A 24,430-nucleotide genomic window follows, 5' to 3' on the forward strand; every position below is an offset into this window, starting at 1 on the left:
TATTACGAAACGTTATATATTTATCTTTAAGCAACAATCATGACAATAAAATCCTTATTTATGGGCGGTGTCCTCTTAAATCAAGAGATAAAGAAGTGAATCACTACTGGACTTCAGAGGAACCAAATACAGTGTGGTGTCTTTAAATCAAATTTAGCAGCCTCAGGAAGGCCTTGACATCTCAGTAATGATTCCAGCATTTCCTTGCAAACAACAGCTTTGTGCGTCTTTTTTTAAAGCCACATGTGGAAATATCTATGCTGTCAACTGTTGTTCACTGACTGGAAGTGGAGAGCTCTCGGGTGCTTCCATATGCGAGTAAGCATTTTGTTTGGACCTGTTTGAATTACAGGATACCTTATTACAGGGATAAATGTTTTCAATCTACTTATTTACATTCATGTTAAAATAAAAGTCTCTAGGTAGTAGTCAAAATAGACATGTTCCTGAAAGGTAAATTGCCACAGAAAGCAAAAATATTTTAAGGGTCTACCAGATCATATCTGAATACAGTGTGAAGCCATAGATTTCTACTGTGGACTGCTATATAAACAGTCCATGTAGTGTTGACACAGTATGTCACACCAGCCTCAAATACCACCCAAACCCCCCAGCCCCTGCCAAAATAGACACACACACACACACACACACACAGCTGAAACAGCCTGTAATAGGAAGCACTGCTGGAGAGAAGGCCACTGTTATTATCACTACTTCAAAAAGAGGAGAGCACAAGAAGGAGAGAGAGAGAGGGGAAAAAAAGCTTGGCCCTGGTCCAGGTGAACACCAGGGGAGCTGGAGTAGTCAGAGGGAAGAAGGGAGGATTGCAGAGCGGCACGTGGAGCGCTAGTATTTCCCGGAGCCGAGGGGAACAGAGCCATCCACTGAAGCGGAGTGTCGGGGGCGGACGGCAGCCCAGCTGGAAAGGGCGGCGGGGTCTGGAACGGACAGAAGGCTTCTTCTCATTACCAGGGGTGAAAGGTGAAGCGCAAGCCCAACTCTCAGGGCAGGCCAACTGGAGCGCGGGTCTGCCGCTAACTGATAAACACACGCACGCGTGCGCACACACACACACACACACAGTCATACGCACATGCTCATACCCACACACACACACATACCCGCATACACAGGAGGGCCGGAGCAGACCAGGAGGGGGGCTGTGGAATGCCTCCTCCGTCCTCTGAAGTGTCAAGAGAAGCCAGCAAGGGCTGATTCACAGTATTTTGAGAAACTCTGACAGCGAGTGGAAACAGAACCTCCGGGAGGCTGAATCACACAGGGACCATTAGCCAAACCCAAGGGCTTCTTCCCCCTCTACCTCCCGGATCCTCTGAGGTCAGCTCCAGAGCGCGACTCTCCTTGTACGCACGAGCAGTGTTTGAAAACCCCGTCCTCTTCAGATGGACTATGAGCATGCCCATGCTCACTGTATGCAACTGAGTCTCCATTGTAACTGAAGTCAAAGGAGCGCAAGGACACTTTGAAAAGGGACTTTAAGCAGGATGGCCGCCGGAGAAAAGAATCTGGTTCTGGTTTTGGGGCTGGTTCTGCTGCAGCTGTGGGTGAACATGGGGATCTCAACTCAAGCAGCCAGGAGCAGCCATCCCAGACTGACGCTGTCTCACAAAGGTAGGTGAGAAAGAGAGGTGTGATTTATCTCACCTAGGACACAGTCAGTTCTCTCTCACTCTCTGCGTAAACTAAACATATGTGTTTCTCTGCCAAATGCAACAGAAACGAGAGGAAATTAGGGTGTTAATAAGTACCTGCTATGAGGTTAAATGTAATTTTCAATATTTTATTTTATCTAGGAAATCATTTACATGAAGGAAATTCTGTGCATTTTTGGGAAATGTTCCGTTCTCTATTCAGGTCCGAAATCAAAATCTAACACTAAGCATTTGATTAGTGCATCTCGGTTTGAGGTCAGCTCACAGTAAGCACAGATAAATTTAAGTACGATTTTGAGATTATTTCATTTATTATTCATCGCTTCCACTGCTGTATAAACAATTCAATACACATGATACACGAGCAAGGCTGCTTTTCCTGCTATCCATCATTTCAGACCAGCATTTAGACAGGTGTATGGGTGATAACAGCACTTTCAAAGTCCTATAAGCTTCCTCTGTTTAAGCCTGCTGGGGGAGGAATATTCAGATAGTTTTATCTCTGTATATATTTTGTAGATGGAGAGATGATATAGGTAGTTTTCCCCATTTTGATTTGTGAGCAAATGTTTTCTCTCAGAGACATCTAAAATAATACATTTTTATCGTCTCAATGAAATAAGGCTTATAGAATACATCTGTGACATTTAAACACATTGTGGTGAAATTGAGCTTAATTGTGGGAAGGTTCATTAGAAAGGCAAACAATAGAAACATAGCCCTGCTGTGCTGTATTTTAACCTTGGTAGAAACTGGTGTAGTTATTCTTAAGCTTCGCCAGTCTAATATTCACACTTATTGTGTGTATGTAATGATTTCTTGAAAAACAAATGAGAACATTAAGATGTATAGATCAGGCAATGTTTCCCTAGAAACTGAAAGAATAAAATAAACCAATAAATGGGGCTTTATAAAATATATGTAAAAAATATATACATATAGAAAGGAAGGCTTTTAAAACCGCTGAAATTGGGGACGTATTTTTGAATGTTTTGTTTTAAAATTATGTCTTGAAATAATTTTTAATGATTTTTTGATGAATTGTGTTTTAGTGGTGTCCTGGAGGTTCAATTCAACAGAAAACTCCAGAGTGAGGGTTTTCTCCTGTAGCTAGTCGCTCAAGTTGAAAGTAAACATTCAATATTATGTCTCTGATTTCAGCAATAAAGCCACAATGGCATATAGAAGCCCACACAAAAAAGTGAAGGTTATGGTTCACTCCAAGTCTGGAATGTGTATTGACAGTAAAAAAAAAAATAAAATAACAGGAAATAATTCTAGAAGATACATAGCCGTGATAAGAGCTGTCTAGTATATTTGATTTGGCACTTGGCAATGAGGTGTGACTGCGCTTTTCGTTTTCCGCACTTACTTGCTTTCGGCTTGAAATATGCTTCATAAAGACAGTGATTAGAGATGAATGTTGTTCCCTCTCGAATGTCCTCTTTCCTTTCCTGTAAATGTTGCTACACACTGTTATACAGTACCAGTGCAGATTATAATCATTCATAATGTCACATCAACCAGAGTGATAAGCTCCTCGCGCATTTGATATCAATGAGTCATGAGCGCCCTGGGGTGAGGTGTCTTAATGACTGACACTCCACACACTCTAAAGAAGGGAAGCTGGCACTGGCAGAGTGCCTCAGGCATCAAATGGCCATGTAGCCGTAATGTTTCAGCTCTGCGTGTCTGGACTGATAGAGCGTGCTCTGTCAGGCATAACAAAATTGGACGTTTGGGTTGAACACTATCATTACGGAATGAGAAACATCTACTGCGCGAGCCTTGATATTTGTTTGCGGACACATGTTCCCGTGCCAGGGGTTCACCCTGCGAGCTGTGTGCGGAAAGTATTCTGAATCCCCGAGGCAGTCACAGGAGCTAGGCATGTGGATTACACAGTGGGGTCTTTGAGTGAGATTGCAGAGCTTCTGGAATTGAGATAGAAATGGTGGGTTTATTAAATATATCCCTCTCCTCAGATCCATCTGTCATCGCTCCAGCTTCAGGCACCACAGGGACGGGCCTACTTAAACCCTATGAGTAGAGCATTCCCAGAGCAGATGTTGATCTTAATTATGACATCATTTACATTGTGTTAATTTCTGAATGCAGATTTTCTATGCTATAAGAGTCTCACAAATATACTGACAGTTACTGTGATAGCAGACTTGAAAGGTTGTTCAATCTCCCTTCCTTTGTGGTTCAACCACAAGGTAAACTTTGCATGTTTTTGGTGCCTAATGACAATTTATCAATTAGGCAGATGGTTGGTATGTAGCAATTCAAAAACTATTTGATTTTATCCAAAAACATAAGCGGCTGTACATCGCTACTTTGTAAAGACTTGACAGTAGGATCCTATGTATATCAAATGTAGAGTAGAGCTTTATCAACAGTAGGCCATCAGGGCCTGTTTGACAGAATACAAGCTAATTTTCTTGTCCTTTAATAGTGTCAGTCACACCCTGACTTATGAAACATAACCTTAATGATCCTTAAAAGGAAGTCATGTCAACACATTCTCAATTTACAGAATTTATAATTGGGCTGGTCGAACATAGTCAGGCCTTAACTTACAAAACTTTGATGTTGAAAAATGATTTACTATTATGGTGCTCTGCAATTTATAATTGTTATACATGGTACTGATTCTTGAGTCAACTGTGTAGCTAGCTACACAGGGAAAAAATGACCCTGTGTATCAAGTCAGCCACACAGATATCACATCACTTTCATTGGGATACCTGGCTGCCTAGCCACGATATAAATTCTTCTTGCTTTTTTATATGTTCTGCTTTGGAATTGTGAAGATAGTACTAATTGGTCTGATATGAATTGGTGCTAGCTACTACAGGTAGCACACGCTAGTGAGCCCTCCCTGCTCATGTGTATAAATTCCCTCATTGTATCACCAAGTATTTATTCATTAGCATAGATACTTCATGGTTGGTACTATAGCTTCTATTAGTCACTGCATTGTTTTATGTTTTTCAGCATGGGTTAAAGGGACTTATGGTATATTATGTACAACATGACTCCCAGAACCAGATGTTGAAAAAGCCATTTTGCCTTTCCACAGTCATAACACATACAATGCACAATGCAATTTCCACATGCAAATTTCATTATTTCGTAAGGACACAGAAATCTCAACGGGTTAGTGCGTTGGCCAGTCAGAAATCTTGTGAAAATCTATTTCAACTTTCTGTGTCTATCTGAAGATGACAATGTAATGGATTCATTGAGAGTGTTTAGTGTCACCTGGGTGTAATGTGCCTTTTAACAAATGATCCATTGTATTTCCTGTGAAATTAGTTTTTCCTTCTTTTTGCCTTACACATTTATATCAGCCAATTATTTTTGAGTGTTCATGTTTGTTTACAAAAGTGTAAAGATCAATATCTTTGCTCCGGGCTCTGTTCTTAAATTTGAACTGAATAAATCTAATCTACTATATCTTAAAATGTAATTTATTTAACAACTTTGTGAGTTTCTGTGTTGTTTTATTTCCCTTTTTTATAAGCACATTGCATTTAATGTTGTTAAAAATTCAAAAACCCTACACCTTGATTGACAGCTTCAAACATTCTTAAAAAATTGAATGACACTCAAAGATCTAGTGAAGATAAAGAAAAATTAAAAATCAGAAAGTGGTATTACTGGAGTTGGTGGAAGCTGAACATATGATTGCCTTTGACATGTTTATGGAAAAAGGATTTATTTCTGGCTGAAGAACAGGTACTCCAAGTGAGAATAATTAAAATCATGCACTTAAAATTAAAAAAAAAAAAATTGAATTACATACAGAGACCAACTCAAGACAGATGACTGCCACTTTAGATTTTGTAAACTGATGGCTAGGGCCACTCAGTGTAACTTTGTTGTTAACCTCAGGGAAGTAATTTAGCTTTTTTGTAATTTTCTTTGTTTATGGTGGAGTTCTTATCTTTGCTCTTTTTTTGTTTTTGTTTCTCAAAACATCTTTGGCTCAGCTAAGCTGCTGCCAGACTCATGGCAATGTGCTAGAAAAGTCAAATCTGTTCTTCAAAGACAAAGCGCAAAGTAGGGTAACTGACCATTCTTGGTCACTGTGTGTGTGTGTGTGTGTGTGTGTGTGTGCGTGCGTGCATGTGTATGCATGTGCGTTTGAGTGTGCGTGCATGCATGTGTGTGCGTGTGTGTGGGTGTAAAAATCATTTAATTTGTTTCATAATTAGTAGTAATGACCTCAGAATCCTTTTTATTTTCCCTGAGAGATAAAATAATAGCATCCAAAAGATCAGTACGTTAAACAAAGATTCAATAATGCAGATCAAGTGGGTCATCAAATAATATTTTTAGTAGTGGTGTAGTCCTGTTCAAATTACTGTTCCCAAATGGAATAAGGCTTTGCCGTGACATCATACTGTTTTGACCAAGGGAATGTCATGAACATTACCTTATCCAAATAAACCCTCTTCTCATTGTATATTTTCACTGTGCTCCTCTCTCAAATTCAACACAAAAACCCTGCTAAAAGCACCACTAAAAGCTCTCCTGGGCTGTACCTCATGTCTGCACTATTTAAATTTAGTTAATTGTACACTTTAAATCTATTAAATTGCTTAAACATGTTTTTACTGCTTACAAAATTCAGACATTATGTATAATTGGCAGTTATGTGGATAGAAATGACAAGATTGATGTTCTTGAACATTTTGTCACAATCTGTCAAACTTTCCCATGACTTTCAGAAATGTGTTTATTTACAAGATTATTTATTTGGTTTAATTTTCCACCAGCAGAGTGGTGTCTAAAAGTGCACATGTGCTGTATATGTTTATATTAAGCGCTTGATTTCCTGTACTATCCAACACATCCCCCCTAAAACACAAGTAACAGCTTGATAAAACAGACAGGATTTCAGTCTGGTTGGGTGGACAGTAGCTCTTTTGACTGATTTTAATCTGAAATCGATATGGTTACAACCATTCTGTCGGCTCAAATATTGCATAGGTCAGGTAGTTGATGTATATACTCTACCCCTTCTGAACTCACTGAAATTTGAAGCTTTCAACTGAACAGGAATAACAATATTTTGTCTAGCCCAACATGGTTATACGCTCTGTAATAGGAAACAGGGCCACAACAATATTCAACAGTGTTTCTGATGTTGGTAAGGTTTTCATCTCTGAATGTATATGCTTTGACCTAAGAACAGTATTAATGTACCCAGAAGATTACACAGTGTAATGCACTGTTGTAATCTTGTATTCTTGTGACCATGAACCCGAATTGCCAGCAGCTACCATAAAATTGAACTTTGCACTTGCGATTTCTTTCGGCATTGAATTCATTGAGCAAAGAAAAATGTGAGCATTTCCCCTACCATTTTTGAATTCCAGAAAAGAGGCTTTCCGTGTGAGCTGATTGTATAGATAATTAATAAAGTGTCCAATGAATGCACTTCCAGGTAATTTCTTTTGTCAGTTCTGCCCCCTCTGTGGTGGAATGAGCTTCCCACTGCTGTCTGAACAGCAGAAACCCGTCTGGTCACTATCATCATCTCACACAGACTGAAGACTAGCTTCCACCTCTTTGGATTTCACCATGGCTCTCTCAAATTCCTGTAGACAGCCTTTCCTACTTTCTTTGGATTTTATTTTAGGATAATGTTATAGGTATGGCTGTGTAAAGATATCTTTATGGTTATAAATAGTGATGTAAGCTGTGTAAGGTCATTTGTCTAGTGGAATTTGCATTCACAAAACTCTTAAATTCTTCTTACTTTTGTTCTTGTACATGTACAGACCTTCAATTTTATGCTTGTCCCTGGTATCTCAGATTATGAAGGCCCATTTTTTGTTGATTGGTGCGTGTGCCCATTCATGTTCATTAGAAACACCCTAGCAATCCCATAAATAGCTTGCAGACTTCATCCAGTGAACACAAGCCCAAATCTAGACAGAATCTAGACGTTTACCCCAATATATAGCTTGGCTATCTCCTAATCGGCTTGAAAACTTCCAGTTTTCAACCGAACGAAGCCGGGTGTTCTCCAAAGGAAAATTAGTAGCATCTGTAGAAACTGAGTGCAGACATACATTATCCTATTGAAACTGGTCATTAACATTTCAGATGTGCTGTGATAACAATTTACGACATTGTCCTGAAAACGTATCCAGTCCGAATAGGGCTTAACACCGATGTTCTCTACTTCTCTAAGTCACCCTCAGTAAGTGTGTCTGCTAACTGATTGTCACGTAAATGTAATGAGCTCAGTGCCTGTGCGCCTCTTGTTTCCATGCCGACCTTCATCCACAGCAGGAGGCAGGCTCCAGCTGTGCAGCAGAGAGCTCAGTGAGTCCCTCTGCTCTCTCCCTCTTGCTTCTGTCTCCAGCACCCTGCCGAGGGAAGAGATGGGCGCGCTTGGCAGAGGGACACATAGCTGGAGCCTATACCTCAAATACTGACTCCCCAGGTCCCTCTGAAACAAACAGGTCCTTTGCACTTCTCAATCTATACAAAATACCAGCAATGAAACCAATCTATACAAAATACCAGCAATGAAACCAATTTCTTTCCATTTTTGCCAACCTTATGCACACATTATGTGGAACAGTGTTTAGTGGCTGGACACGTGACCAAATAGTTGTAGTTTTTATTCCTGAATGGGATGCCATTGTTGCCCCAGAAAATCAAAATAATGTCAAATGTACGGTGTGTAATTTACCTTATACAATGGCTGTCATCTATCTGCCAATGATAAAGGCGAGGACAACACTGCATAAATCATATACTACCAATAAGGTGTTCACCAATAATTGTCAATAATGCTATGTCAATCATTGTGTATGATACATTTTTGCGTTTAAAAAGTTCAGCCTTTCAGTCTCTGAGCACAAAGCCAGCCTAAAGTCATACGCAACCTTTTCTTTCTTACTTCCTGTTGTCTCCTCTTCAAGTTTCAGAGCAGACTGGAGGGCTCTGAGCTGAGAGAGCCCCAATGTGGTTTTCATTTAACTCAGTGACGTTATTAATAAACACCCAGAAAAATGAACACAAACAAATGAATACGGTTGTAATTACCCGGTACCCTGGTGAGCCTTCCAGCAAGACCCAACTGCTAGAAACACACTTCCCCGACTTGTACTGGTGCCTCTCTCTTACTTGGCATGCTTTCTAGCTTCAGCATCACAGTGCAATCAAAGATAGTTTCATTTGCCCAGCACCAATAAATTTACACACACACACAAAGATAGTTTCATTTGTCCAGCAGACTCATTTACACACACTTTTCCATTGAAATGTACAGTACCACATTTAAGTGTTGACACAAATCGGAATTACAGTGTATTTATTTATCCCCCATGTTATCCAGACTTGGTGTTATTTCAGTGAGGCCTTGGTCTCACTTGTGTTTTTCAAGCTTTTGATTGTTCATACTCTTGTTTTTTGAGAGGTTCAACATTTTCTCCCCAGAGTGAGCTTTAGGAAGGAGGTTTACTTGTTTTAGTTAAAGAAACATTTTTAAGGTCCTCCAGGCATGAGGTTTAAGTGTATATTTTCATTTTATTTGGCAAAATCTCTGTTGGCATCATTCAACACATCTGTTGAAACAGAATTTTTGTAAAGTATCATTTTCCATTTAGAGCCGTCAGGCATTGTGGTATCTCACAGACACTTTAGTTTTGGATAAAGCACATCCTTACTCATTATGTTAATCAGCATTGAAGACGAATGCATTTCCACGGGTCATGGTCTGATATGGCTGAAAAATATGGATATCCACTGAACACTGAGAAAGTTCAAACTAAGCATGTATATCTTTAATCTTTGGACATTTGAATCCATCATATAAACTGTCAACATTAAAATATTTTTCATGTTCATCTTGAATGCATTGCTTTTCAAAGTGTTGCTTAATTCACTCAAAGGATGTGTGTGATTCATTATGCTAGCTGAAGAACCTAATTGCTACCAGAAATTCAGAGAAGTTTTTCTGTACGGTATATTGCACAATCACTATATTTAACAATTGTACAATTTCTTGTGAATAATCTACATTTGGGTGCTTAAATCCAGAAGTTGTAAAGCAGTTTAGGGAATGGAATGTATATAGCTGGTTAAATCAGGGTCATTAAATCTGCTAACATTTCAATGGATATAGTATATTGAATATATTGTATATACTGTATATTGAAAAGTTAGATTCAGAGGGAAAGTATTCAGTATCACCTGCAAGCCAAGCATCCTTTCATGGAGGTCAGTAGCAAGCTAAACATAAATGGTGAGGTGCAAACCTTCAATTGGCCATCTGACTCAGCTAGACTCCATGTAACCATAAGCAAGGATTCAACTCAACAACACTGAGTGCATCAGAAAGATACACTGACCAACTCAGTTGATGTCTGAATTGCATAAAATGACCAGAGAAACTTGAGAAACATTAATGAAATATTCATTCTATAAATATTCCTTCGAAATCAGTGCAAGTTGTAGGACTACTTCTAACCCCCTTTCCTCGAAAATGTACTTTGGCCTGCCATTTGATGCATGACACACTGAACTAATTCTGGCGAATTTCTCCTTTTAGGGCATCTGGTCTTACATTTGGTCAACAGTTTTCTGAATGTAACTTTAACCAAGTAAGAACATGACCCTTGTCACATGATATTGTCCCTTGACCCTCTCCAAATCCTGGCCTCCCATGCATCCAAGCCCTTTAACCGCTAAAGTGCTTGCAAACTGCAAGAGTGTGTCAATGCGATTTTTATCGGGCAGTAAACCGACCAGCTAAGCACTTCAAAGTCACAGTGCTGTCAAGATGCAAGGCTCTCTTTTGGCCTTGTCGGAGAAAGAGAGAGAGAGAGCACCGAACCCTCTCCTGCGGAGTTGTCTCAGACCTTGCCTGTCACGGACAGATTTACAAATAAAACACAGCAGCTTAACCTGGGTGGCTGCAGGGCTCAATTCATGCGAGAGTTCTGAAGCCACCGTTTGGGCAACGGTTCTTTTTATTAACTCCACGGGCCAATGAATGTGAGCATTCATCAGCCCACCACACACAAGTGCACTTCCCACTGCATGCGAGTGTCTGTGCCAAAACAAAGAGATGCTACTCATTTTGGCAGTCAGAGTTTGGATATCACAAGCCCATCCAAGAACTGGGGAAGCTAGCGAATGCTGAGGGTTCTGCCTGTCAAATGGCAGTGAGAGGCTGTCCTTCTTTTTTTTAAAAGCTGAAGTTAGTCTTGCCCTCTCCGGGGGATTGCATGGTTTTTCTTTCCAATTCTACTGAATTGGAAATGTGGAATTTGTCTCAGCTCTGCTGCCAATCTTCATTATCTAAAAAAAGAGACAGAAAAAAAATAAAAAGAGAGAAAGAGAAGAAGCAAAGGGCCGGTCCACTTCAGAAGTAGTTGAAAGAATAAATGTTTCCCCTTGGTATTTAATGAAGCCTGTCACAAGCTGTGTGTCTCAAGAAAGATACGGTGTCTCTGAAAGTCAAGGGGGCACTGACTTGAGTGACTGCTGAAAGTTCTTCAGATGTGCGTCCTGTACACAGTCAATGAACTGCATGCACAAGGATTCTTGAGATCCTGCTTCTTTTTTTAACCACATTTATGTGCCAGTTCTTCTTCTTTTGGTGCTAAATAAAATAACATGATCATTTTATCTTTACTAGCCTGTACTGCACGGGCCTCATTACAAAAATACTGAACAGGTCCTGTAGATGCCGTGGTCAAAGATGCAGTTTTTCATGTCTGCCAAAAGAAAAGTTAACAGTGTGGAGAATGCCTTGTCAAACTGTCTAAAATTGGAAATTGAAATGGTGTGGTCACAGACTGCAACATATCCCTTCCTTAGCATCTCAGGAATGTCTCTGAAGTAGCAGTGCTCAAATCTTTGGGCACTGGTTTCATTATTGTGTGTTGATGCTAAATGAAGAATATTCCCACTAAATATTGTCAATATTTACAATGTGGTTTGTTCTTAACTTTATATAACTCATTTAACTTTTTCAATGTGCTGTTCTTGTTTTTGTATTTTTTTATCACACGCTGTCTGAGGTCAATGCTTGCTGAAATTGAATAAGACTGTTCATCCGAAGTTTAATTAAATTCAATGGACAGTAAGATAGATAAGCGGTTTAAAGAAAGAGTTTGTTTGCATTATTTGTTTAATCTCAGTGTTACTGTAAATATTTACTGTAAAAACTTATTCTATTCCAAATGTATAATATGTGTATTTTTATATCACTACAATACCAATATTTTTGAAGGTATATTTCTTCCTTGAATTTATACTTTTCTTCAGGATTTTTTGTGTGTCTCAACCCTTGATAGATTCAGTCTCCATCACAAAGAAAAGGAAATAAAATAAAGTAGGAAAAAAATGGACAGCAAAAATATGCAGACCACACATATCTGAAGCTTTACTACCAGAAACTACTATGAAAAATCATTCTGCGTATAGCAGAAATGGTGCTTTACTGCTTTTTTCTTTCTGCATGAATGGATATTTTCAGGTAGAATATCCAGCTGGGATACTGTGTGTATTTTCTGTGCATGTTCTGGAATTACATCAAAAACAAACGGCTGCCTCAGACTCGTCATAGTAACTACTTGGATTAGGTAATTAGAGCGACCGCTCTCCAGGTCTTACCAAAACAGAGTCTGGCAAGCTTTATTTATCTTATTTTTCTTAACATACAATGGTACATGATGCAAATAGCATTGTCATAATAAACAGAATCAAATACCCCTTCAAACTTTAACATTCTAAACCACAAAATGGACAGTTTAAAGTATTAAAACATTCTCTGTCATATTATCCCAATGGTATTTTGCTCCTTATGTGGACAAATGATGGGAGCCAGTTATATCCATCGGGCACATAGCAGAAGCTGAACAGTGTTTGAAATTAGCTGCTCAAATTAGAAGTGGGGAAACAGAGACGGCACAAGTCACATCACATCTACCACATACAACATGACTAGTCCAGTAGTCTCAATGTGAGGTAGGACTTTAACATGTACCAGACACATCAGAACCCAAGGCTGAGAAGTCAAGAGCTTCACAGTTCAGCAGTGCCTCATCTCTGCTGGGACAGTGCTCCTAACCTCCAGTCCTTCAACTTGTGCTGACCTGCAATGCATGATGGGTAGACAGACCATGCTCAGAAACATGGTGCCAATTTATTCGATTACAAAGGGGTTCAACATTTTTCTTGTTGTAGGTGTAGTTTATGATTAGATTTATTATGATTACAATTTTCTGCTATTATAAATTGGTATAGTTTTGTATAATAATGCATATAATAATAGATATTATTGATGTTAATTCATCTTAAAATATTTATAGTCTGGTGAAGATCATTGTTTTTCGAATGGGAGGACATGATGATGATCCTGGCAGAAATGTTAACACATTTGATATGTTTGTTTTTCAGCTGTCCTTCAGATAAGGCTTCAGATAAGGCTTTAGGTCAGGCTTCAATGATAAACTGAGAAAAAAGGTTATGCTCTTACATGTGTAAATGTTGTCAAAGGGATTTTACTGCTATTTTATTTAATTGGTGGCTCTTTCCATGTAATTCAGTGCCATGAACAGTCAGTAAACAGCCAAATCCATGTTTCCCATGTCTTCCACTGGTTATGGAATTGTTAGTTCAGCATCACATTTTAGCAGATGCATCGATGCATTGCAGATTATGTTCAGCATATATGGTAAACGAAAACATGTTAACATGCAGTAACAGCTATAAAATAGTTTCAAAACTAAAAGGCAATATTGCATACCCATTCGTTTTACTTTATATGGTAGGTTACATTTTATCAGACTTTTCCAAGTGCCAATAAACGTTTGAGATGAACAGCATTGCTGATATAAATTTTCTTCCCCACAATGTTTTTTTCTTTTTTTTCCAAGACCAGAAATAAGACATGCCTGAAGAGGCAGGTGGGTTATTTTTATCAGAATATAAATTAAATGGGCTTTTCAAAAAAATGGAAAAGTAATAATCATACAGCGCTAAATAAAATAAATGGAAGTAGAGCACAAGAAAGTGCTGGTTTTAATTCCCACATCACTGCAATCTGGATAAATGTATAATGTTCCTTTTTATTCAAAGTCCACTTTGGCCAAATGTTTTCCTCCTACAATCAAATACAGATTATATGTGTCATTTTTACAGATTAGTGAAATAGATTACCCTAACTGACACAAAAGAGATGACCCCTTAATAGTGCCTAGGGAATGGGTATGCTCTCTGCTTTGGGTTTCATTCATTTATCTGGATTAAATTACTTGCTGAAGAAAAACTGAGCTGTTGAATATGTTGTACTGGAAAACATTAATGGACTGCTAACAAAACTTGACTTTGACACTACATAATTAAAATGATAAAGCATAATAAAAAAAAGAGCAAGAGCAAGTTGCTAAAATGTAGGTAATGCAAAGAGGTACGCCAAATTGGTAAAAAATCAAAAGGCAATACGCACCCATTTAGTTATCATTGCCCTCCTGTCTGGTGTTTCCTCGTGGTCAATGTGTGCTATTTCTCCATCAGTTAAATTGGAGGTAACATGATCATGTCGGCAAGCTTGCCTTCAGGCATGCAACAGTATAGCCCAAGGTTTTGTTTTTCTCCCCCCTTTTACCCAACGCTTAATTTCAATGAGTTCCACTCCAAGCATGCCTGGGTCAATAGGTTAGAGCTCCCATCATGGACTGAGGGTAATCTGTAACAGCTTGGAGGAATTCACCAGGTAGGACAACCTTCAGATTTATGAAGTGGCACAGTGTTTTTGAACCTTTCATGCTCTGAGTATTAACAGGCTCAATACTTTTACTGGCCATTTCAGCTGATACAAATGCATTTTTGTGGGAAATGTGGCTTTTAAGTGTATGTGCATTAGCTGATATATAACCGGAGTCATAAGCAAGCAAGTGATTCTTCATCATCGTGTTTGTAATATGCATTTGAATACAGACCAAATGTTCATCTCTGAGTTCAAAATGTCTTGCCCCCCCAAAAGCTCTTAATGGGAAACTTTTGGGGCTTGTATTTGTCACAGACAAACTGACGAGCAGACACTTTTGTTCTGTCTCCTTATGTCTGTAGTCTTTGCTTCAGAAGCGGTTTTGATAGCTCATTAAGATAATGAGGAGGAACTGACCCTCTGACCGGTTAATGCTCCAAGATGGACGATCTCTGATCTCATCCCACAATGTGTTCTCGGGTCTCCCCAGAGACGATTTTCAACCAGATTCTATTCATGGGGAACTTGGGCCCAGAGTCGCAGCAATCCCACATAATCGGCAACCCTGCAGGATATTGCCTCTGGGCGGTTTTAGTTGGATGTGGAAGGGATTTAGCACTGGCAGCTAGGGCCCAGCAAATCACAAACACATTGTTGCTAACCTGTGCCCCTGAATGCAAGCACAGTACAGGCCCTGGAGGAAATTGAGGGGAGCTTCCCGTAGACTCAGTGAAAACCCCACAGAGCCCTGAACATATACCACCAGTATAAGAGGGAAAGTCAGAGTCTTAAAACGTTTATACCAGGGGACCTGAATTCAGCAATTAAAGCTCCATTTTAGTTCACAGAAGCTAACCATGGGACTAATTTACCATTATGGTAATTCTGTGATAATGCTAAAGTTCAAAGGTTGTAGGTAATATCCCATTGCCACTGGCAAAGGCATTGTTTTCTCTGGGTCTGAAAAGGCCCTCCATGACAACATGATCTCACTTTATCTGACAGAGCTCTGGGACCTCAACAGAACGTGGGTGTTTCATGGCCCGCAGGGGGCGCTAGACCTACAGACCATGCTGCTGGATGAGTACCAGGAGAGGCTGTTCATCGGAGGTCGAAACGCCCTGTACTCCCTGAGCCTGGAGCAAATTAACACGGATTCTCGGGAGGTAACGTTTCTGCACGCTAGCTCATTTACTGTGTGAGCCGGTGTGTGAATGCACATTTAAGTGATCATGTGCAAGATTTTGAACCCCATTCTCCCCTGAACTCATAGGTTTGCGTTTGATGCCTCGCTAAAACACAACACAGTGACAATTTAATAGAACGGCGAATATTGTTTCAATGAAATAATGCAGAACTCCACCCTGTAAGAGAAATTGATTAATTTGCTCAGAAAATTGTTTGTTCACCTACATGCTGCATTGACGTCGTAATGTTCTATTCCCTAAATTGAATTATATTCAAACTGGGTCAGAGCAGTGAGCTGCAAAAACATGTTCTTAAATGTCTCACAATAAATAGCAGAGTAGTGACTAATAACAAATGCAGCTAATATTCGGTCAAGTCCTGTGTCATCAGTATTGACTGCTTGCTGTGTTGCAATTCCCTTTCATGTAGATTATCATTAAGTTTTGTTGGAACCAGTGCTCCCATTTTTGATGGGTGAAATTGTTCAGCTCTGCCAAATTAAATCCAACAATAGCCTCTGTACAATACTATAAATATGGAAAGAGCACATTACCTCAGAAAATGGACACATGAAAGCAGACTTTCACATTACATTACATTACAGGCATTTAGCAGATGCTCTTATCCAGAGCGACTTACTCAACATTCTACATCGCGTAACATTTACACTGCATCCATTTATACAGGTGTATATATACAGAAGCAATGCTGGTTAATTACCTTGCTCAAGGGTACAACGGCAGTGTCCTACGTGGGAATCGGACCTGTGACCATTAGGACCAGTTCCTACCCACTATACTACACTGACGCCCCACTTTGTGGTTCATGATCACAAAGATTGCTTGTTCGCTGTACATAGACACACAGCCAATGAAACAGGGATGGCTGTTTCTCCTAGAGTCAAACAAAAATAAACCATTATTGATAATGACTTGTGATTCCAAATTTCCAAATGATGTACTGTGCATGCATACATTTGTTGCCCATTGTTTCAGACTACCCACCTCTCCACCTCTGCAAGGTCAAATTATGTCTGCCCTTACTCCACAGATACACTGGCCCTGCACAGCAGCTCAAGAAGACGAATGTCTAATGAAGGGCAGAGAAAAGGTAAAACTGTTTATTTTCACAGCCTCTGTTCATCCATCATAAACTCTATTCACGTGTGAGTGTAGTTGAGATTCAGTCAACATTTGTCCTTAACCTTGGTCCATGATTATGTGCATGTGTTCATTTTTTCATCACAATCAATATTTGATGAGTTCAATGATCACTAAAATAAACTCATAATTGCTTATTAATGGTCAGACTAAAGGACAGAATAAGTTCAGCCCTTAGGGTCGGGTTGATTTGACAGAAATGTGCAGATACTTTTTGAAAACAGCCACCGCTCAAGAGCGTACAGGAAACTTTCCTAACAGCTGCGATACTTAAATGTCAGTTTATCTACCTCAGCAAACTGTGTGGATGGGGGGAGATGGTTAAAGGAACTGTATCTACACAGCAACTGGGATAAATGGGCACACCAGTATAGAGTTAAAAGTTTAAAAGGTTTTTTTTTCTCCTTCCTCTGTAGTCTGAATGTGCCAACTACATCAAGGTGCTTCACCAGTACAACAGGACACATTTGCTGGCGTGTGGAACCGGGGCATTCCACCCAGTCTGTGCTTTCATCAGGGCTGGACGCTGGACTGAGGTAGGGGCAACAAGCTTAAAGAGGACGTTCTTTCAGATACATTCATGCAAGTTTCCATCTTTAGTAGAGTGGTACCTGATGCAAGATTTACTGAAATCTACACATAGCTTTTTCCCTCCAATTTATCATTTTTTGTTTTAACCACAAGCTTCATTCTTGGTTCTCGAAGAAGTAAACATGTGTCTACGATCTGAATTTTGTTTTATTGGTTTTTCATGCTTTTCTGCGATTTATAGGGAAACATGTGGCCGCAAATTCATGGAATATTTGCCTCAAGGGAAGAAGCTGCCACATTGACCCAGCAATGAATGCTGAATTCACTCTCTGTGTTCCGACAATGGGCGTCATTCCTCAGAGCATATATCTAGTCTGCTGACAGCCAGTTCAACGCAATTGCATTACATTATTTATTTTCCCAGCAGATACTCTGCATCGCTTGCATTTTACATTGTTTATATCGGGGCTGCAGGATGTCGAAGTACTTTGCAAGTGATCTTTCAAGAGCACAACATCATTGCTGCACCTGCAATTTTCCCCTCACGCATCGTAATGGTTTCAAGTCCAATATATTATAACCACTCTCAATGCAGTTCAAGACAGGCATTTGCTCCAATTAATTAAACAGATCTGATTAGTGCATTTGAGTTGGCTTAAAGTAAGTAATCTTATGGTCTGCCATTCAACCATGCTAAAATTTGGATATCACTCTCCTTTTAGCCTTTGGTATGGTGCTATAGGACTTCTCCCCTAACCGCAGATGCTAATTTGCAATGCAAACAGTGAAATGCTAAACACGCTGGCATGCCTTCCTTTGTGTCGCCTGAGAGAGGGAGAATGTCTGCTTTTACGGGCTTGCGGCACAGTTTTATTATTTGTGGAAGAGGTCTCCATCCTCACTGGAGATTTTCGGGAGGGGAGAGGAGACCATCCACATTATGACCATCACTTGTTCTTTAAAAAGAACAGTTGTGCTCTTTTTAAATACAACAATTTACCACACGCACACACATACATATATATTATATATTTCTATGTAGGGCCATTGTAGGAAGTCCTAACATGCTATGAGAGTTGCATGAATAAAGACCAGTCTGTGGAAGGGTAAGTTCCAGATAAAGTTACAGTACAACATTAAGCTGAACAGGGGAAAAACTGCAGAAGAAATCTATAGAAATCTATTGCACATAATGAGAGCCTGGAACATATAAAAATGTGCTGATGTGCTGCTCAGGGATTGGTCTAAAATGGAAATATTGATTAGAAATGAAATTTGATATTCTTGTTTTCTAGTGGCCCTTGCACATGTTAGTTTGACTTGGTTGCCTTAGAAAATCACTGCATGCTCGTTCTTCATTCATAACGGGGTATCTGAAAGCCAGACCAAACTAGGCGTTTCCACACAAGTTTTGCAGGCTGCGTTCAGTGGGACTGTTTGCACACAGGATGCATCAGCGTCTTGTCTAACCGGCTGGGGTGAACTGGGCTGACCTCACGAACGCTCCTGGAAAACAGAACCCAGTTCTCCCGTCTCCTGCTGATCAGAGAACGGAGACTCCTCGCTCCACTAACCGCGGATGCGATGCAACTCTAGCGGATCTGTGCGGCCGGTCCCCTATGGGGGAGAGGGAGGCGAGTTCCTTACAGCCTTACGTTAAGCAGGCTGGCTCCCTACGCGCTAGGCTGGCCTGGGCGTCTGCTAGCTTTCATAAAGCTCAGGTGCTCCCCTGCTTCTGCCCTGCTGTGCGTTCCAGGCCATGTAACACAATCGGATCGAACACCCCGCCTCGCAAATGCAAACCACATTGGCCAACGGATGCTTGAGTGGCACGCTGCTTTTTTCATATTCATTTGAAATGAAAACCTGAAAGAGCCAAGAAAAATATAATTTTAAGCTGCCTTATATAATTCTTCAGCTCATTCTGGTTTTATTTAATATATTCAGGTATTTAGACGTGTGCTATTATGTTCACTTACATCATTTTACTATGTCAGTATTTTTGATGACTGAAATTAAATCTGAATGTACGGAGTGTCGGTAAAGAATCTGTTGAACCTGCGAAAGGCAAATACTAAAAGTAAATATGTGAAAGTTTTAAAAAGATTTCTGTGAAAATCAACAGTTGCGTAGTCCAATTTTTTTGAAGTGTTTTTGAAGATTTAAAATGCAAATACATGGTTTTTAAAGAATCTAGTATCCCCTAGAGGAAAAATGAAGACAATGATGAGAAAGAGAGAGCATGAGAAGAAAGAGCAAAACAGAGCCTAAGGGTAGCATCTAAGAAAGAGAACAAAATGTAGAAAGTAGAAAATGGCAGTGGGGGGGAATAAGAAAGTAGGAAAGGACAGGCGATGTTGCAATGATGCGTTTTGAGGACATTCCAGCAGCGTTTTTGATTTTACAGGCGACTGTGATATTTTCTACAGTGTGGGAGGTAAAACACAGCAGTCAGAAACACAGAGAGCTGTCTCATTGGTCTATTTCATCCCTTGAAAACAGTCCCTTCAGAATTATTCTCTCAGATTATTCTCTATTAAAGGGCAATATAGAAGCATGTACCTGTATCTTAATCACCAATACATACCATGCGTACCTGCATGCACGTGGACCTTGAAATGGTCACTCATTACATTCTTAGTGAGTCCCTGGGCATTTGGAACCGATGACATCATGAAGTCAGGACTGAGGAGGATCTGAAGGTAATGCTCTCATCACCTTGAAGGAGAGCACAGCGCTGATGGATGCTGGCAGTTACTCACCCCATTCCCGGTTGCTCTGTTCTGAATTTTCATTCTGCCACCCAGGGGCTCAACTCAATGTCCTGTCTCTGTACGTTTGCGCAAATGGCTGTAATGAAAGCAAGATGTTCTTAATAGGCAGTTTGTAAAGACTGGTGATAGCTGCTGGGAGAGCAGCGATGCAGATGGATACCTTCAGGTAGCGCTATTTAATGGGTGAATAAGGTATATTACGTCTGTTATTTTTCTCTGTCAGCTTTTCAGGGGTGTCATGGAGGGCCACAATGTCTGCAAGTTTATGTAGTATTCTTTCAAACAGCAGCCAATTTAGGCCTTAGAAACAGAGTGTGTGGACTCCAGCCAATCAAAGACGTAAATTAGCATTTAAGCATTGAAGCATACCAAAAACTAGCAGGCACTATGGCCCTTTTTAACTGACCTCCCTGTTTTAGGTACTCCAAAGGATTTCATCTTTTAAATACTCTTGTTTAAATGCCTTTAAATTAGCCGGGGTTGGAAGTTGAAATTAATGTTTTTTTTTTCCTTCAGTTGAAACGGTCTGCCTTGGCTAATTGTGCTTCTCCCCCTCAGGACAGACTGTTTTACCTGGAAGCCGATCACATCGAGAGTGGACGAGGAAGATGCCCGTTTGACCCCAACAGTCCTTGTGTCTCCACTTTCTCAAGTAAGCGTCATTAGTCTCCACCAAGGTCACTCAGTCCTGTTCCACGACACAAATCAACCTTGTCTGAGCTGGGAGACCAGCAAGATAGCAGGTCTGCCTGGAATCGAGAACAACACAATTAACGCTCACATCACCACCTCACACAAAAGCAACCTATCACATCCATTGGTGTCAATTTAAATGCTTTTGTCGCCTGTTAATCAAGATTGACAGGCCAACTTTTATGCAAGTAAAGTACATAAACGGTACAACTGCCACATAATTATGAATACTATGTAGTACTATTTTTATCCTCTTTCCCACATCCCATTTTGTTCAGGGGTGTCATAATTATTAGTGTTAATGATATTCTGTCATTATTTCATTCTACTGTTTGTAATCCAAATGAAATTGAAGCCTTCGCTACGTGTTTATATGGTTATTTGAAGAGAATACAGTGATGTTTTGTTTTCCACAAATTCAGGAGTGGGAGATTTATTCTTTTTTTTTCAGTAGAAACACGTCATGTAGGTCCATCTGTTTCTGATGCTGTCAATGTGGACTCCACCCTTACCCCATGGTGTCTGTTTCTAATTATCCTCTTGCTGAGGATCAATGTGGCAAAGTTTGAGTTTAGCTCTTTTTTCTGTTAGACCATATCTGTGTTTTTTTAATGAGCTGGTGTCTGAACACCTCAGTTTATAGAACTGTGCCTGACCCACAGGTGTACACATAGAGGCACAATTGCATGCACACGCACACACACACACATACACACACACACACATTTTTTCTTGTACCTTTTTTGTGATCAATATTTTTTTATTTTATTTCACAAAATTAACAACAACAACAAATGGTGGGGGGAGGGGGAGGCAAGGCCAGCACACATTGAGATACATGTTATGTAATCTGGACAAAATAGCATATTAAGTATATTCTTGTATCTTTTTTGTATTTATTTAAGCAGTTTTATTTATTTGTGTATTTATTTGTTTGTTTGTTTGTTAATTGTAGTTCTGGGTGATTTTAACCACTGCAGGGTATGGCCAGTGTGTCTTGGGACAATATGTACAAGGAAAGTACTCTAGGAGCATATGGTGGTTAGAAAGGAACAGAACAATTTATAATGAAATTCCATTCTGCTGCAGTTCAAAAGCAATGTAATGTACTCTACGTGAACAATATCTCTATCAGAACACTGTTTTTTCACATCTAGAAGCTGCCTTTGTTACCCAGATAGTGTGACCTGGTTCTTAGTTACAGGACTGCCCCCTTGTGGATGCTCAATGCATGCTCAAATAAAAATCAATTGGAATCATTGCCTTTTAAAATTAGTTTCCTTCTTGTGCAATGACTTAGCGACTTTACCAGAATGACTTTTTTTATACCTTGTTCTGAAAAATGGAACATGATTGCTCTGCTGTGTCTCTGTCTCTCTGCCAGGAGGAGAGTTGTACATCGGACTTTACACAGATTACTGGGAGAACGATGCCGCGGTCTGCCGTCTGAACAATCACAGCTACACCAGGACAGAGCGAGATGACAGACAGCAGCTGAACGGTGAGCATTCCCTGAAGCTCGGCTCTCGTCCTCACCAACAAGTAATTGCACCCCGGCAAAAACACTTCTGCAATCAGTCTGTCACGTCAATATTGAGAGATCTCTGTGCTATCTCAGGTGATGCTGCAGTCAGATTCAAATAAGACTGAACATATGTTTTCCACTAAAAAAATATGAGGTGCTTTTAAGAACCAGTTAATACTTATAAAACAGTGATTAAATTCATCGCAGTTTATTAATTCTTATTTATAACTCAACCAATAATTAAAAATACTGCCATACTTATAATTAAGTAGGTAAGTAGATTATCTTTATGGGTTTTTTTACGTCACTTTAGTAGGAAAGCAACTATGTTAAATTGTATTTAACAGCAGTACATGTGCGTGTATTGCATAAAAACTGCATTTTTAAGATTTTAACACTGAGTTAAATTGCCAGTTCATCAACTGTTTACGACGTTCTTTCAAACTGCTTTTAAGAACAAGCTGGCATTGATTAATGGGTTGGAATGTACTGTATTATTATTGCCCAGGCCCTTAGATTGCAGTGTGGCTAGAACATGCACGGTACATCGCCTGCTGTGTGTGTGGGTTGCAGTGTTTCATGACAACGCTGCGCTCAGGGAAGTTAATGCCTTTTCCGTGTGTATCTGGAAAATGCATTCAGGTGTCTCTGGCGATGTTGCGGTTTCGAGGTGCAGCCGGTGAGTTATCCGGCTCCCTGCAGCTCCCGGTTGAGCAGCGTGTGCTCTCCAGGGGGGCTAGGCGAGTCTCTGTGCTAGTGGGGGGGGGGGGGGGGGGGGGGGCTTCTTAAACGTAGCACCCCCCTGCTAGTTTGCCATAAATCACCTAGCCCTGCAGGAAGGCCTCTCAGACATCTGATGTCCAGGCCTGAACCCATTCCCCTCTTTAGTGAGGTCAGAAAATGTACAGGAAGCTTTGACAGACAGTGGAGATTCTACTAAAGTGATGAAAAAAATTAAGCTTCCTGTTCGTCTCTGACATGTTGCTGTCACACTGATACTCAACCCCTCCCCGGGCCAGTTTAGAAGGCACAGCCAGCAATGAAAGATACCATTCTCTCCCCTAATCATTTTCAGAATTGGCTTTCAGTGAGGCAAGTTTAGAATTCCACAGGTGTAGGAGCAGAGATTTGCATTCTTTGTTTGCCAACAAAACCACTGGCTCTTACTGTGTCATGTCTGCCTGGCATATGAGAATAGTCATATTTATATATTTGAACAAAAGATTAAGCTCTTCATCACAGAACTATACTGTACCTCTGGCCATTCGAGTTCTTCAAATCCTACAATCCAGATATGGCCATACCCAGTCATGCTTTGTACATTTTTACAAGGTAAAAGTGAAATTATGTCAATGACCAGTTTTTTTTAAGTCTATGATTATTTTTTATTTTTTAACAGAGCCAAAGTTTGTTGGATCGGTGGTCATTCCAGACAATGATGACCAGGATGATGACAAAGTGTACTTCTTCTTCACTGAAAAAGCTGTGGATATTGAAAGTGGGAACAATGCTGTTTACACCAAGGTGGCAAGAGTCTGTGCGGTGAGGCTGCTTTGAATATTTATGATGCATTTGTAATCAAATAGTAATTAGTGCAGCTGGACCATAACGGAAAACCATAAGAGCTATATTGTAGTATAGTTGCAGTAACACTGAATAATATTATATTGAGTTGTCACTTGGTGTTATGTTCATTTCAACAGTGATTTTTTTTTTCAAAGTTGAATTCTTGGACTGTCTTCTAGTGAACAGTGCAAACCGCACCATTTAAAGCTAAAATGCAGCAAATCGTACATTTTTTTAAACCACATTTAATTCAAATCAGTTTTTTGTTAGTGGTATTGAAGAAAGTTCAGGCCTTTAATTTGTTAATAACCACAGGAAGCAGTACCCTGTGTGATTGCTGCCTCTCGGGTTCCAAAGCCTTCCATTTTATGGGCCAGTTAACTGTTCTCAGAACCCAATGATGTGGTTTTAAGAGAGGCTGAGTTGATTTAATGCCAAGGCATGCAGTTGAATGCAAAATACATTGATGCGAATCAATGACCACAAAGAGCACACAACTGGATATGCAGCGCCTTGACAAGACGCCTTTTTAACAAGGCTTTAAAAAGTGAGCAATTCGCTGTCTTTGC

At 39.9% G+C, this 24,430-nt stretch overlaps 1 protein-coding gene across 1 annotated transcript in view; it reads left to right on the forward strand.

The window, feature by feature from the left end:
- Nucleotides 1-794: 794 nt before the first annotated feature.
- The window catches only part of LOC118231266 (semaphorin-3E-like), a 37,633-nt gene continuing 13,997 nt past the window's right edge, over nt 795-24,430 (forward strand). Inside the window, exons 1-7 of the mRNA XM_035424922.1 lie at nt 795-1,632; nt 15,430-15,590; nt 16,663-16,722; nt 17,189-17,308; nt 20,636-20,729; nt 22,155-22,271; nt 23,695-23,837. Coding sequence (XP_035280813.1) covers nt 1,506-1,632; nt 15,430-15,590; nt 16,663-16,722; nt 17,189-17,308; nt 20,636-20,729; nt 22,155-22,271; nt 23,695-23,837 — 822 coding nt within the window. The 5' untranslated portion in view covers nt 795-1,505. The remainder of the gene's footprint in view (nt 1,633-15,429; nt 15,591-16,662; nt 16,723-17,188; nt 17,309-20,635; nt 20,730-22,154; nt 22,272-23,694; nt 23,838-24,430) is intronic.

Source organism: Anguilla anguilla, chromosome 7 (genome assembly GCF_013347855.1).
Source record: "Anguilla anguilla isolate fAngAng1 chromosome 7, fAngAng1.pri, whole genome shotgun sequence".
Lineage (NCBI taxonomy): Eukaryota > Metazoa > Chordata > Actinopteri > Anguilliformes > Anguillidae > Anguilla > Anguilla anguilla.